General features: G+C 32.6%; 1 protein-coding gene across 1 annotated transcript in view; it reads left to right on the top strand.

The window, feature by feature from the left end:
- Positions 1–13393, top strand: part of LOC148166458 (ankyrin repeat and sterile alpha motif domain-containing protein 1B-like) — a 36931-nt gene extending 23538 nt beyond the window's left edge. Inside the window, exons 7-15 of the mRNA XM_088048603.1 lie at positions 2020–2257; positions 2306–2944; positions 3277–3436; positions 7204–7631; positions 7695–8060; positions 8106–8330; positions 8380–8532; positions 12282–12413; positions 12460–13393. Coding sequence (XP_087904729.1) covers positions 2020–2257; positions 2306–2944; positions 3277–3436; positions 7204–7631; positions 7695–8060; positions 8106–8330; positions 8380–8532; positions 12282–12413; positions 12460–12729 — 2611 coding nt within the window. The 3' untranslated portion in view covers positions 12730–13393. The remainder of the gene's footprint in view (positions 1–2019; positions 2258–2305; positions 2945–3276; positions 3437–7203; positions 7632–7694; positions 8061–8105; positions 8331–8379; positions 8533–12281; positions 12414–12459) is intronic.
- Positions 13394–13868: the final 475 nt, after the last annotated feature.

Here is a 13868-nt window from a genome sequence, read left to right as displayed (position 1 = left end):
AAAGTTGTACAATTTGGAGGTTTTACTGCTTTTGACTTTTTTATCGACTGTGCCAGAATCCAAAATTTTAGACCTAAATACAGAATTTTTAGAACTATTTATTTTGAAAACGACTTTAAAATTTTCACAACTTTATTTTAAATTCTGTAACTTTGCCTATTTTCATCCCAAAAGTGTAGAATTTGAAGGTTTTACTACTTTTGACTTGTTAATCGACTGTGCAAAATTTCAAAATTTTAGACCAAGAATCAGAATTTTTAGAAATTTTTATTTTGAAATTGACTTCAAAAAATACCGTTTTATTTTAAAAATCGTAACTTTGCCAATTTTCATCACAAAGTTGTACAATTTGGAGGTTTTACTGCTTTTGACTTTTTTATCGACTGTGCCAGAATCCAAAATTTTAGACCTAAATACAGAATTTTTAGAACTATTTATTTTGAAAACGACTTTAAAATTTTCACAACTTTATTTTAAATTCTGTAACTTTGCCTATTTTCATCCCAAAAGTGTAGAATTTGAAGGTTTTACTACTTTTGACTTGTTCATCGACTGTGCAAAATTTCGAAATTTTAGACCAAGAATCAGAATTTTTAGAAATTTTTATTTTGAAATTGACTTCAAAAAATACCGTTTTATTTTAAAAATCGTAACTTTGCCAATTTTCATCACAAAGTTGTACAATTTGGAGGTTTTACTGCTTTTGACTTTTTTATCGACTGTGCCAAAATCCAAAATTTTAGACCTAAATACAGAATTTTTAGAACTATTTATTTTGAAAACGACTTTAAAATTTTCACAACTTTATTTTAAATTCTGTAACTTTGCCTATTTTCGTCCCAAAAGTGTAGAATTTGAAGGTTTTACTACTTTTGACTTGTTTATCGACTGTGCAAAAATTCAAAATTTTAGACCTAAATACAGAATTTTTAGAACTATTTATTTTGAAAACGACTTTAAAATTTTCATAACTTTATTTTAAATTCTGTAACTTTGCCTATTTTCATCCCAAAAGTGTAGAATTTGAAGGTTTTACTACTTTTGACTTGTTTATCGACTGTGCAAAAATACAAAATTTTAGACCAAAAACAAAATTTTTAGAAATTTACATTTTGAAAACGACTTAAAAATGTTCACCGCTTTATTTTAAATTGTGTAACTTTGGCAATTTTTGTCACAAAAGTGTACAAATTTAGAGGTTTTACTACTGTTGACTTGTTAATCGACTGTGCAAAATTTCAAAATTTTAGACCAAGAATCGGAATTTTTAGAAAATTTTATTTTGAAATTAAAAAACTTAAAAAATTTACCGTTTTGTTTTAAATTTCGTAACTTTGCAAATTTTGATCACACAGTTGTAAAATTAGGAGGTTTTGCTACTTTTGACTTGTTTATTAACTGCTAAATTTCAAAATTTTGGAACAAAAAAAAGATTTATTTTCGAAGTCGACCCAAAAATGTGTTTTTGTTTTGTATTTCTTCCTTATTTTGTGCTTATTTTGTTTTTGGATAATTGAATTTATTATTTTGGATTTAAACGTGTGGGCCTCTTTTAAGCGTGATAAAAAATGTAAATCATTTTTTGGATTTTTGAAAAGTACGATTTATAATTTTGGGCCTCTAGGCAATATTTTTATAGAAAATTGAATTGTCACCATGTTTTGTTACTTCTGTATTTGCTCTAAATTAAATAGTTTAGAAGATAAATGAGGAAAACAATATGAAGCTCCCATGTCAGGTGAGAAGTTTCAAAACTGCAATAATCTGTTTTTAACGGTCATTTTCGATCTAATTTCCCTGGACTATTCCCAGTAGCAGCTTTTTAGTTTCTGCATGTTTTAGGCGTAGATACCAAAGTTTGCCCATAAAAAAACACTCCCGATTGTCGACCGAGCTAACCCCTTTGGAAGGCATAACTTTTTCCTTTAGCGAGAAATTAGCGCTGCGAAAAATGAGTTGTGAATCCTCCGACACTTACTATACAGCTTGCGAATGTGAGAGACATTCTGATTCTTCCAGGGAGTCCGACAACAGTCTGTATCAGATTCCCTGCGTCCCAAAGGCGTTCATGGACTCGAGTATGCACTCCGAAGATCTGAATTATCTGTGCACTAGCAGGGAGTCTGATCAGATTAGTCTGTCTTCGACGGCGTCCAGCTGCGGGTATCCCAGACGCCCCGACAGCGGCGGCGTCCCCCTCTACATTCCCATGAACAACGTCAAAGGGGGGCACAGCCCCAGCTCCAACAAGGTCTCGGTAAGCGAAAAGCAACAAAAATCACAGTTAGTGTGGTGTCTCCTCTAGCCGACGCCCCCGAAGAAGCCCCCACGTCGCAACCTCTCGGTCTCCCCCACGCACCTCCAGCCCATGTCCATGTCGGTGGACGGCGTCACCAACAGCGCGTACGAGTACTTATTCTTGGCCCACAGCGGGACTAGGAGCCAAGGCAACCTCAGCGACGTGGAGCACGACCACCGGAGGGAGCGCCTCGCCCACGGCCGCAGCATGGACCAGTACGTGGAGATGAACGTGTTCAACATCGCTCTAGACGAAGACGAAGAACGACCTAAAGAACTCCATCGAGGCAAAAGCGAGGATTTAGACTGTCGGAAGCGGCCGGAACCGGTGGCCATCACCTCCATGTACGAAAACATGATAATCAAACAGCAGAATCCTCGGAGGAAGTTGAGGAGGAACCCAGAAATTTACGAAGAGTACGAATTTCGGAAGAAGGAAGAACCGATCGCGAGTTGTTCAGCGCCGGAGCCGACTTTCGTCAGCAGTGCGTTTATCATGGTTTCGGGTGATGATGAGACTAAAAATAATTGTAATTATCCTATGAGTCCCACTCATTATAAACAACCGCCAACTCCCGATCACCCTCCTCCTTCCGCCTTGCAAGCGGAGAGTTTAATTTACGAGAAAATTCGGCCACTTAGCCAGGTAAGCTTATGACGGAGAAGTAGCATGTTCGACAGGGCCGGCTCAAGGGAAATTACCAACTGAGGCAGGTGCCTCGGCACCTGCCTCGGCTTGCGCCGGACCTGAACTGTTCGATGTCAGTCAGTATTACACGTACATTATTCACGTTTACACTAGATTTTACGTCACGTTACGTTGTTAAATGTATTTATGTATTTGTTATTATTTAATAAAGCTTTGCATTTTGTTTGCTTGTTTGTCTTCCGTCCGGATTTCTTTTTGTTAGCACTATAGGGGGCATGCAGCATGATTCTCGCGCCGCTTTCTTTTAGAAGTAATTATCATTGTCTCAGAAATACAAGAGGCAATCGAGAGATATGGAGACTGAGACGGAGGAAGATTTTCTCGTCGTCTGCGACGAGTCGAGCGGAAGTTTGTCGAGCAGCGTTTCGCTCTCTGACAGAAGCGTCGACAATATTGTCGAGGAATATCATTCGGACGCTCCTTTCGCAGGTACGATTCACTGGCCAGTGGAATTTTATTAAAGACGACACTGGGAAAAATCGTGTACGCAATCGAGTAATTAAGACGGAAATTTGAACGATATTGAAAGCGGCGGCGCGGTGGTTTTAATTAACGGTCTCGTTAAATTTAAGATATTTTCGCCGATGTGTCACGCTCAAATTAAGCGTTTCGTGTCGATGGAAATTGATCGTCAATTACAGAGGCGGATTAAGGTCGGTTGGGGCCCTGCCACGAAAATTCTCGTCCGGTCTTCTAATTTGCCAGATTTAATTCTTTAACCCAAATTTGGAGGTTTTTCTACTTGTTTATCTACTGTGCTCAATTCTAAGATTTTAGAACAAAAAACAAAATTTTTAGAAATTTTTTATTTTGAAGGCGACTGAACAAATTTTCTCTACTTTTTACTAAATTTCCTAACTTTAACAATTTTCTTCACAAAACTGTCAAATTTGGAGGTTTTACTCCTTTTGACTTGTTTATCGATTGTGCAAAATTTCAAAATTTTAGACCAAGAATCAGAATTTTTAGATTTTAATTTTGGAAACGACTCAAAAATTTTCACCACTTTTTTTTAAATTCTGTAACTTTGCCAATTTTCGTCACAAAAGTGTAAAATTTGGAGGTTTTACTACTTTTGACTTGCTTATCAACTGTGCAAAATTTCAAAATTTTAGATCAAGAATCTGAATTTTTAGAAATTTTTATTTTGAAGCCGACTTAAAAATTTGCACCAAATTATTTTAAATTCTGTAACTTTGCCAATTTTCGTCATGTGTAAAATTCGGAGGTTTTACTACTTTTAACTTGTTTATCGAATGTGAAAATTTCAAAATTTTAGACCAAGAATGAGAATTGTCAGAAATTTTTATTTTGAAGTTGATCGTTATATTTTAAATTTCGTAACTTCGCCAGTTTTTATCTCAAAAGTGTAAAATTTATAGGTTTTATTACTTTCAACGAGTTTATCAACTGTGAAAACATTCATTTTAGACAAAAAAACAGAAATTTTAGACCATTTTAGACTAAAAAAAACAAATTTTTATTTTGCAATCGATTTAAAAAAAATTACCAATTTATTTTAAATTCCGTAACTTTGCCAATTTTTATCTCAAATATGTAAAATTTTTACTACTTTTGACTTGTATATTGACTGCAAAATTTCAAAATTTTAGACCAAGAATCAGAGTTTTTAGAAATTTTTATTTTTTAAACGACCCTAAAAATTTTACCGTTTTATTTTAAATTCTGTAACTTTGCCAATTTTCGTCATAAAAGTGTAAAATTTGGAGGTTTTACTACTTTTAACTTGTTTATCGAATGTGAAAATTTCAAAATTTTAGACCAAGAATGAGAATTGTTAGAAATTTTTATTTTGAAGTTGATCGTTATATTTTAAATTTCGTAACTTCGCCAATTTTTATCTCAAAAGTGTAAAATTTATAGGTTTTATTACTTTCAACGAGTTTATCAACTGTGAAAACATTCATTTTAGACAAAAAAACAGAAATTTTAGACCATTTTAGACTAAAAAAAACAAATTTTTGTTTTGCAATCGATTAAAAAAAATTTCCAATTTATTTTAAATTCCGTAACTTTGCCAATTTTTATGTCAAATGTGTAAAATTTGGAGGTTTTACTACTTTTGACTTGTATATCGACTGTGCAAAATTTCAAAATTTTAGACCAAGAATCAGAGTTTTTAGAAATTTTTATTTTTAAAACGACCCTAAAAATTTTACCGTTTTATTTTAAACTTCGTAACTTTACCAATGTGTATCACAAAACTGTCAAATTTTGAGATTTTACTATTTTTATCTAGTATATCGACTGTACAAAATTTCAAAATTTTAGACCAAGAATAAGAGTTTTAGAGATTTTTATTTTGGAAACGACTCAAAAATTTTCACCACTTTTTTTTAAATTCTGTAACTTTGCCAATTTTCGTCACAAAAGTGTAAAATTTGGAAGTTTTACTACTTTTGACTTGCTTATCAACTGTGTAAAATTTCAAAATTTTAGATCAAGAATCTGAATTTTTAGAAATTTTTATTTTGAAGCCGAATTAAAAATTTGCACCAAATTATTTTAAATTCTGTAACTTTGCCAATTTTCGTCATAAAAGTGTAAAATTTGGAGGTTTTACTACTTTTAACTTGTTTATCGAATGTGAAAATTTCAAAATTTTAGACCAAGAATGAGAATTGTTAGAAATTTTTATTTTGAAGTCGAAAAAATTATCGTTATATTTTAAATTTCGTAACTTCGCCAATTTTTATCTTAAAAGTGTAAAATTTATAGGTTTTATTACTTTCAACGTGTTTATCAACTGTGCAAAAAATTATTTTAGACAAAAAAACAGAAATTTCAGACCATTTTAGACTAAAAAAAATTTTTATTTTGCAATCGATTTAAAAAAATTTACCAATTTATTTGAAATTCCGTAACTTTGCCAGTTTTTACCCAAATGTTTAAAATTTGGAGGTTTTACTACTTTTGACTTTTATATCGACTGGACAAAATGTGAAAATTTTAGACCTGGAATCAGAGTTTTTTGAAATTTTTAATTTGCAATCGACAAATGTTCACCAATTTGTTTTAATTTTTGTAACTTTGCTAATTATCATCATAAAACTATAGATTTTGGAGGTTTTACTATCTTTGACTTGTTTATCGACTGTGCAAAATTCTAAAATTTTAGAGCAAGAAACAGAATTTTTTAAAAATTTTATTTTGGAGACGACATAAAAGTTTTCACCACTGTATATTAAATTCCGTAACTTTGGCAATTTTCATCTCAAAGCAGTTAAATTTGGCGATTTTACTACTTTTAACTTGTTTAATGACTGTGCAAAATTCCAAAATTTTAGAGCAAGAAACAGAATTTTTAGAAAGTTTCTTTTTGAAGATGATTCAAAAATTGCCACTGCTGTCTTTGAACCCTCTAACCTTCGCAGTTTTGATCCTACGGTAGTGAAATTTAGAGGTTTTATTACTTTCATCTTGTTTATTAACTGTGCAAAAATTCAAAATTTTAGACCAAGAAACAAAATTTTAAGAAATTTGTATTTTGCAATCGACTTAAAAATTTATTTTAAATTTCGTAACTTTGGTAATTTTCATCACAAAACTGTAAAATTTGAAGGTTTTACTATTTTTGACTTGTTTATCGACTGTGCAAAATTCCAAAATTTTAAAGCTAGAATGAAATTTTTTAGAATTTTTCTTTTTGAAGGCAACTCAAAAACTGCCACCACTTTCTATTAAATTCCATAACTTTGCCAATTTTTATCCCAAGACTGTGAAATTTTAAGGTTTTGCTACTTTTAAATTGTTTATTAACTGTGCTAAATTCCAAAATTTTAGAACAAAAAACAGATTTTTCGGAACATTTCTTTTTGAAGACTTTTTTACTATTTTTTCCTTATTTTTGTTCTGATTCTGTTTTTGGATAATTGAATTTATTAGGGGCCCTTTCGTAGCGTGATAAAAAATGTAAATCCGCCTCTGGTTAACGAGCACTCCAGCCAAATTCCGCCATCGCGTCGCCGATCTTTAATCCCAATCGAAATCAGATTTTAATCCTAATTTGATCATCCCAAAATTGCAAGAGTCTCGTTAATTAAACCTGTCTTTCTGCCTCGAGTTTGTTTTACACGATATTAAATTTCGTGTTGGTTTTATTTGTTGGTGCCGCTCCACCGCACCCGCTTTAATGAAGGCACTCGTCGCGAGTTTAACGTGTTATTAACTTGTAGGTCTCATAAAGGGTTCAACGCGGGTTTTAGAAAATCCTCCAGCCGAACGACCTAAGACGCTGAAAAAACTCAAACGCGTATACGACAATACTGACACACCAAAGAGTGATAATGAGAAATCCTCGAGTTCCGAGAAGGAATTCGAGAACAAGGAGAACAAAGATCGAGTATCAGCTCTCAGTCCTTTTGACGAACAGGAGGAGTGGGCAAAAATACAAGAGATAATGGCTTCGTTTGGAACGGGCATTGTCAGGGAATCCGTCTTCGTCGCGGAGTTGGAGAAGGAATTTCAGAGCCGGCTAATGACGCTGAGTTGCTCGCAGAACAGTCTCAACGCGGAGACGGTGGAAAAGTGGCTGCAGACGCTGGGGATGGCGGACTACGTGGGGCTCTTCACCGCCAACGGCTTCGATGATATCAATTTTTTGGTAAGTCAACCAAAATTCAAATTGGTGGATGCGCCGGGACTCTTCCGATTTTCCCTCCTCCAGAACGGGGTCGTGGAAGACACGGATTTGAGCGAAATGGGCATCACCAGCGAGCTGGAGCGCCAGATCATCCTCGACGCGGTTAAACAACTCCCGGTGAAGATCCACACGCAGAGCTTCGCCACCAACAACAACAACAATGATCAGAATTCGGTGCAGAGTTGGTTGAGTCGCATCCACTTGGAGCAGTACTTTGACACGTTCAACAAGCATCTTTACCACGACATGGAGAGGATTAAGAGGATTTGGGACGTGGAGCTTTCAGCGGTTTTGGACATTGATAAGATCGGCCACCGGAAGCGCATTCTTGCTAGCGTCAGCAGCGGCGAACATATCATTTCCGGGCCGAAACTCGAAGACATCAGTCTTGTAGGTAACTTGTACTTTCCTCCAGGTTACTGACCGTTTTTCCAGAAGGGTAATCAAAACCAAGAGTTGAAATCTCCCTCGGCTCATTCTACTGGTACTATCAAGCACAGGCACAAGAAGTCGAGACCGGCGCCTCCACCACCAGTGAAGCCTGAGGAGGAGAAGAAGAAACCAACGGAGATGTTTGTCGGGGGGAATAACTCGATAAAGTCGCAGTGGAGGCACCAACCGATTCTTTTGATAACGGGAGTCGTGTTGTACTCTGCTAATGTAAGATGGTACTTGGAGGGGTTGTACGATTTTACTTGAATTTTTGCAGTATTTGGGGTCGACGAATATTCTTGAATTTAAAGGTACTGAGTCCACCAAACGGTCAATTCAGAAGGTGGTGAAGGGGAAGGACCGGCCGAGTGAGGAGATCACCCTGTCTATTTCCTACAGGGGGGTCAAGTTTGTCAACCCAATTACAAAGGTGAGTTTTGGCAAATCCGCGCAAGGGCTGAGGGTGAGAGTGACTTATTTTTTTCAAGAAATTATAGAAAATGACTTCTTTATCAACTGTGTTAAATTTCTAAATTTTATAAGGAGAAACAGAATTTTTAGAAATTTTTATTTTGGAGACGACTTTAAAATTTTCGCCACTTTTTATTAAATATCGTAACTTTGCCAATTTTTATCTCAAAACAGTGAAATTTGGAAGTTTTACTACTTTTGTGTTGTTTATTGACTTTGCAAAATGCCAAAATTTTAGACCAAGAAACTGAATTTTTAGAAATTTTTATTTTGGAAACGAATTAAAAATTTTAGCTACTTTTTATTAAATTCCGTAACTTTGCCAATTTTGATCTCAAAACAGTAAAATTTGAAAGTGTTACTACTTTCAACTTGTTAATCAAGTGTGCAAAAACTCAAAATTTTATACCAAGGAACAGAAATTTTAGAAATTTTTATTTTGGCGGCAAACTATACATTTTCTCCACTTTTTATTAAATTTTGTATCTTTGGCAATTTTAATCCTAAAACAGTGAAATTTTATGGTTTTACTACTTTTCACTTGTTTATCAACTGTGCTAAATTCCAAAATTGTAGAGCAAGAGTCAGATTTTGTTTGAATTTTTGTTTTGAAAACGAACCAAAAATTTCTACTATTTTTTATTATATTCCGTAATTTTACTAGTTTTACTCCTACAACAGTAAAATTTGGAGATTTTATTACTTTTGAGTTGTTTATCGACTGTACGAAATTTCAAAATTTTATACCAAGAAACAAAATTTTTAAAAATTTTACTTTGGAGACGATTTAAAAATTGTCACCATTTTTTATTAAATTCCGTAACGTTGCCAATTTTTATCTCAAAACAGAAAATTGAGGAGGCTTTACAACTTTTGACTTGTTTATCGACTGTGCAAAATTTTAATATTTTAGACCAAGAAACAGAATTTTTAGAAATTTTTATTTTGGAGTCGACTTAAACATTTTTACCACTTTTTATTAAATTTCGTAACTTTGCTCATTTTCGTTTTAAAACAGAAAAACTTGTCGGTTTTACTACTTTTGATTTGTTTTTTGACTGCAAAATTTCAAAATTTTAGAGCAAGATACAGAATATTTAGAAATTTTTGTTTTGGAGACGACTAGAAAATTTTTACCACTTTTAATTAAATTTCCTAGTTTTGCCAATTTTTATGTCAAAGCAGTAAATTTTGGAGGTTTTACTACTTTTGACTTGTTTATTGACTGTGCAAAATTTCAAAATTTTAAAGTAAGAAACTGAATTTTTAGAAATTTTTATTTTGGAGGCGATTTAAAAATTTTTGACACTTTTTATAACTTTTTATAACTCGTAACTTTACCAATTTTTATCTCAAAACAGTAAAATTTGGAGGTTTTACTACTTTTGACTTGTTTATCGATTGTGCAAAATTTCAAAATTTTAGGCCAAGAAACAGAATTTTTAGAAATTTTTATTTTGGAGACGACTAAAAAATTTTCAGCATTTTTTATTAAATTTCCTAATTTTGCCAATTTTTATCTCAAAGCAGTAAATTTTGGAGGTTTTACTACTTTTGACTTGTTTATTGTCTGTGCAAAATTTCAAAATTTTAAAGTAAGAAACTGAATTTTTAGAAATTTTTATTTTGGAGGCGATTTAAAAATTTTTGACACTTTTTATAACTTTTTATAACTCGTAACTTTACCAATTTTTATCTCAAAACAGTAAAATTTGGAGGTTTTACTACTTTTGACTTGTTTATCGATTGTGCAAAATTTCAAAATTTTAGGCCAAGAAACAGAATTTTTAGAAATTTTTATTTTGGAGACGACTAAAAAATTTTCAGCATTTTTTATTAAATTTCCTAATTTTGCCAATTTTTATCTCAAAGCAGTAAATTTTGGAGGTTTTACTACTTTTGACTTGTTTATTGTCTGTGCAAAATTTCAAAATTTTAAAGTAAGAAACTGAATTTTTAGAAATTTTTATTTTGGAGGCGATTTAAAAATTTTTGACACTTTTTATAACTTTTTATAACTCGTAACTTTACCAATTTTTATCTCAAAACAGTAAAATTTGGAGGTTTTACTACTTTTGACTTGTTTATCGATTGTGCAAAATTTCAAAATTTTAGGCCAAGAAACAGAATTTTTAGAAATTTTTATTTTGGAGACGACTAAAAAATTTTCAGCATTTTTTATTAAATTTCCTAATTTTGCCAATTTTTATCTCAAAGCAGTAAATTTTGGAGGTTTTACTACTTTTGACTTGTTTATTGTCTGTGCAAAATTTCAAAATTTTAAAGTAAGAAACTGAATTTTTAGAAATTTTTATTTTGGAGGCGATTTAAAAATTTTTGACACTTTTTATAACTTTTTATAACTCGTAACTTTACCAATTTTTATCTCAAAACAGTAAAATTTGGAGGTTTTACTACTTTTGACTTGTTTATCGATTGTGCAAAATTTCAAAATTTTAGGCCAAGAAACAGAATTTTTAGAAATTTTTATTTTGGAGACGACTAAAAAATTTTCAGCATTTTTTATTAAATTTCCTAATTTTGCCAATTTTTATCTCAAAACAGTAAAATTTGGAGGTTTTACTACTTTTGACTTGTTTATCGACTGTGCAAAATTTCAAAATTTTAAAGCAAGAAACCGAATTTTTAGAAATTTTTATTTTGGAGACGACTTAAAAATTTTCGCCACTTTTTATTAAATTTCGTAACTTTGCCAATTTTTATCTCAAAACAGTAAAATTTAAAGGTTTTACTACTTTTGAGTTGTTTATCGACTGTGCAAAATTCCAAAGTTTTAGACCAAGAAACAGAATTTTTAGAAATTTTAATTTTGGAGACGACTTAAAAATTTTCGCCACTTTTTATTAAATTTCGTAACTTTACCAATTTTCATCTCAAAACAGTAAAATTTGAAGGTTTTACTACTTTTGACTTGTTTATTGACTGCAAAATTTCAAAATTTTAGGCCAAGAAACTGAATTTTTAGAAATTTTTATTTTGGAGACGACTTAAAAATTTTTGCCACTTTTTATTAAATTTCGTAACTTTTGCCAACTTTCATCTTAAAAGAGTAAAATTTAGAGGTTTTACTACTGTTGAGTTGTTTATCGACTATGAAAAATTTCAAAATTTTAGACCAAGAATCAGAATTTCTAGAAATTTTTATTTTAGAGACGACTTAAAAAAAATTATCACTTTTTATTAAATTTTGTAACTTTGCCAATTTTCTTTTCAAAAGTGTAAAATTTGAAGATTTTACTACTTTTGAGTTGTTTATCGACTATGCAAAATTTCAAACTTCTAGACCAAGGAACAGAATTTTTGGAAATTTTTATTTTGCGGCCGACTTAAACATGTTCGAAAGTTTTTTTTTAAATTTGATAATTTTTTGGCCAGTTTTGATCTCAAAGCAGGAAATTTTAGGGGTTTTACTGCTTTTCACCTGTTTATCAACTGTGCTAAGTTCCAAAATTTTAGAGCAATAATTAGAATTTTTTTGGAATTTTTGTTTTGAAGACGAACCAAAAATTTCCACAATTTTTATTAATTTCCGTAGCTTCGCCAATTTTCATCTCAAAACAGTAAAATTGGGAGGTTTTACTACATTTCATTTGTTTATCAACATTGCTAAATTTCAAAATTTTAGAGCAAGAATTAGATTTTTTAGAAATTATTGTTTTGAAGACAAATCATTTTCCGTGGTTTCAGAACACCATCTGTGAACACGAAATCCGCAACATCAACTGCGCATGTCAGGACTCTGACAACCAATGCTTCTTCGCCTACATCACCAAAGACGGCGACTGCTTCTACTGCCACGTCTTTCAATCCTCGACTTCGGTAAGTCGCCCTTTCCACCACACCAAATTCGAAGTAATTGATTTAGGAGCAAGCCACTGAGATAATCCTCACCCTGGGCCAAGCTTTCGAGTTGGCATACCAAATGGCGGTCCGCGAACAAGTGACCAGCAAGAGCAAATCAAACCGCGAAAGCCACAAACCGGCGGTGAGTCCCGGCGCGGTTTCCTCGCACAGTCGCGATTTCAAAGACATGAAGATGAATGGCCATCCTCTGAAAATGAAGCCGCTGACGTTGTCAATTGCGACGGAGCCGAAGACGCCGACGAAGAGCAAGTTCGAGGATGCTGAGGAATAGTTTGGAATCACTGCCGGCGGAGTTTCTTTAAGACGCTTATTTTATTGATTTCCCTTTGTGATATTGGATGTTGTTTCCGAAATCGATGTGTATTGCATTTTGCCAAATTTAAGCGTTTTGACTGCATATTTACAGTTTTCTGCGGGGGTTCGTCTAATGAGTTCGGAGTTGCTCAATATACAATATTTTAAGCGTTTTCTATAGGGAGCAATATTTACGGATATTATTTATTGATCAATAATCACTTTTGTAATCGTTTTTTCAAACAAACATACACCACGATATATCACACATTTTTCTATTTTTTCTTAAAATAAACAACAATCTTCCATTTTGTAAGTATATAAATAATATATTAGAGTCTCTTACTTAAAAATGTGTACATACTAGTTTAACTAGAAGCTTTAAAACTGTATTTAGCAGGGTTCCACTTGTTTTCGCGTGAAAAATTATAAAGACTTTATCAAAAAAAAATATATCTTACATGCATTCTAAATGCTTAGTTATTTGGCTCGAACATTTACGTTTAGGTGTCTTACATAGTCTAATCTAAAAATATTGCATGTGGGAGCCAAAAAATACATATTTTAATGTACATAACATAAAATTCAACTTTATTGCGCTTTAGACTTATTCATTTACTTTGTTTCACTCGTTTTTGTTGTTACTTTTCTAATTTTTAATTGTTTTTCAATAAATGATATTACTGGATTGTTTCCTTTCTCTATTCCCATCCATCAGGAAGTCGCAGTTTTAGTCACGACCGGATATAGGCTGACGGCAGGATGTGAGCCTCTTGACCATGAAAATGGACCGACTTTGATGTTGGAACGATCCAATTTGAACGCAATTTGATTTTTATCCGAGCGAAATGGATGCCTAAATGGTTCAAGGTGAAACTCGGCCGAGGGCGGACAGTTTGCAAAAATTAGAATGTTTATTTATATCAGAAAAATTCTTAAATGTTGTTTACATTCAGGCCAATAACTGCTCAAAAAGATTGGAAATGTTGGAAATACGATGTGTCTGCACGTGTGGAAGAAATTGAGCTTAACTTGAACGATACCATGTGAAAAAAATTCTATTTTTCTTAATTCTATGAATATTTGGACAATTTCTAGTGTTTAGATAGATCAAAT

This window comes from Gnatocerus cornutus, unplaced genomic scaffold, assembly GCF_029298725.1.
Source record: "Gnatocerus cornutus isolate USDA-ARS CGAHR unplaced genomic scaffold, icGnaCorn1.1 ctg00000023.1, whole genome shotgun sequence".
Classification (NCBI taxonomy): domain Eukaryota; kingdom Metazoa; phylum Arthropoda; class Insecta; order Coleoptera; family Tenebrionidae; genus Gnatocerus; species Gnatocerus cornutus.
Note: the sequence above shows the minus strand (reverse complement) of the source record. Positions and strands in the feature narration are given on the sequence as shown.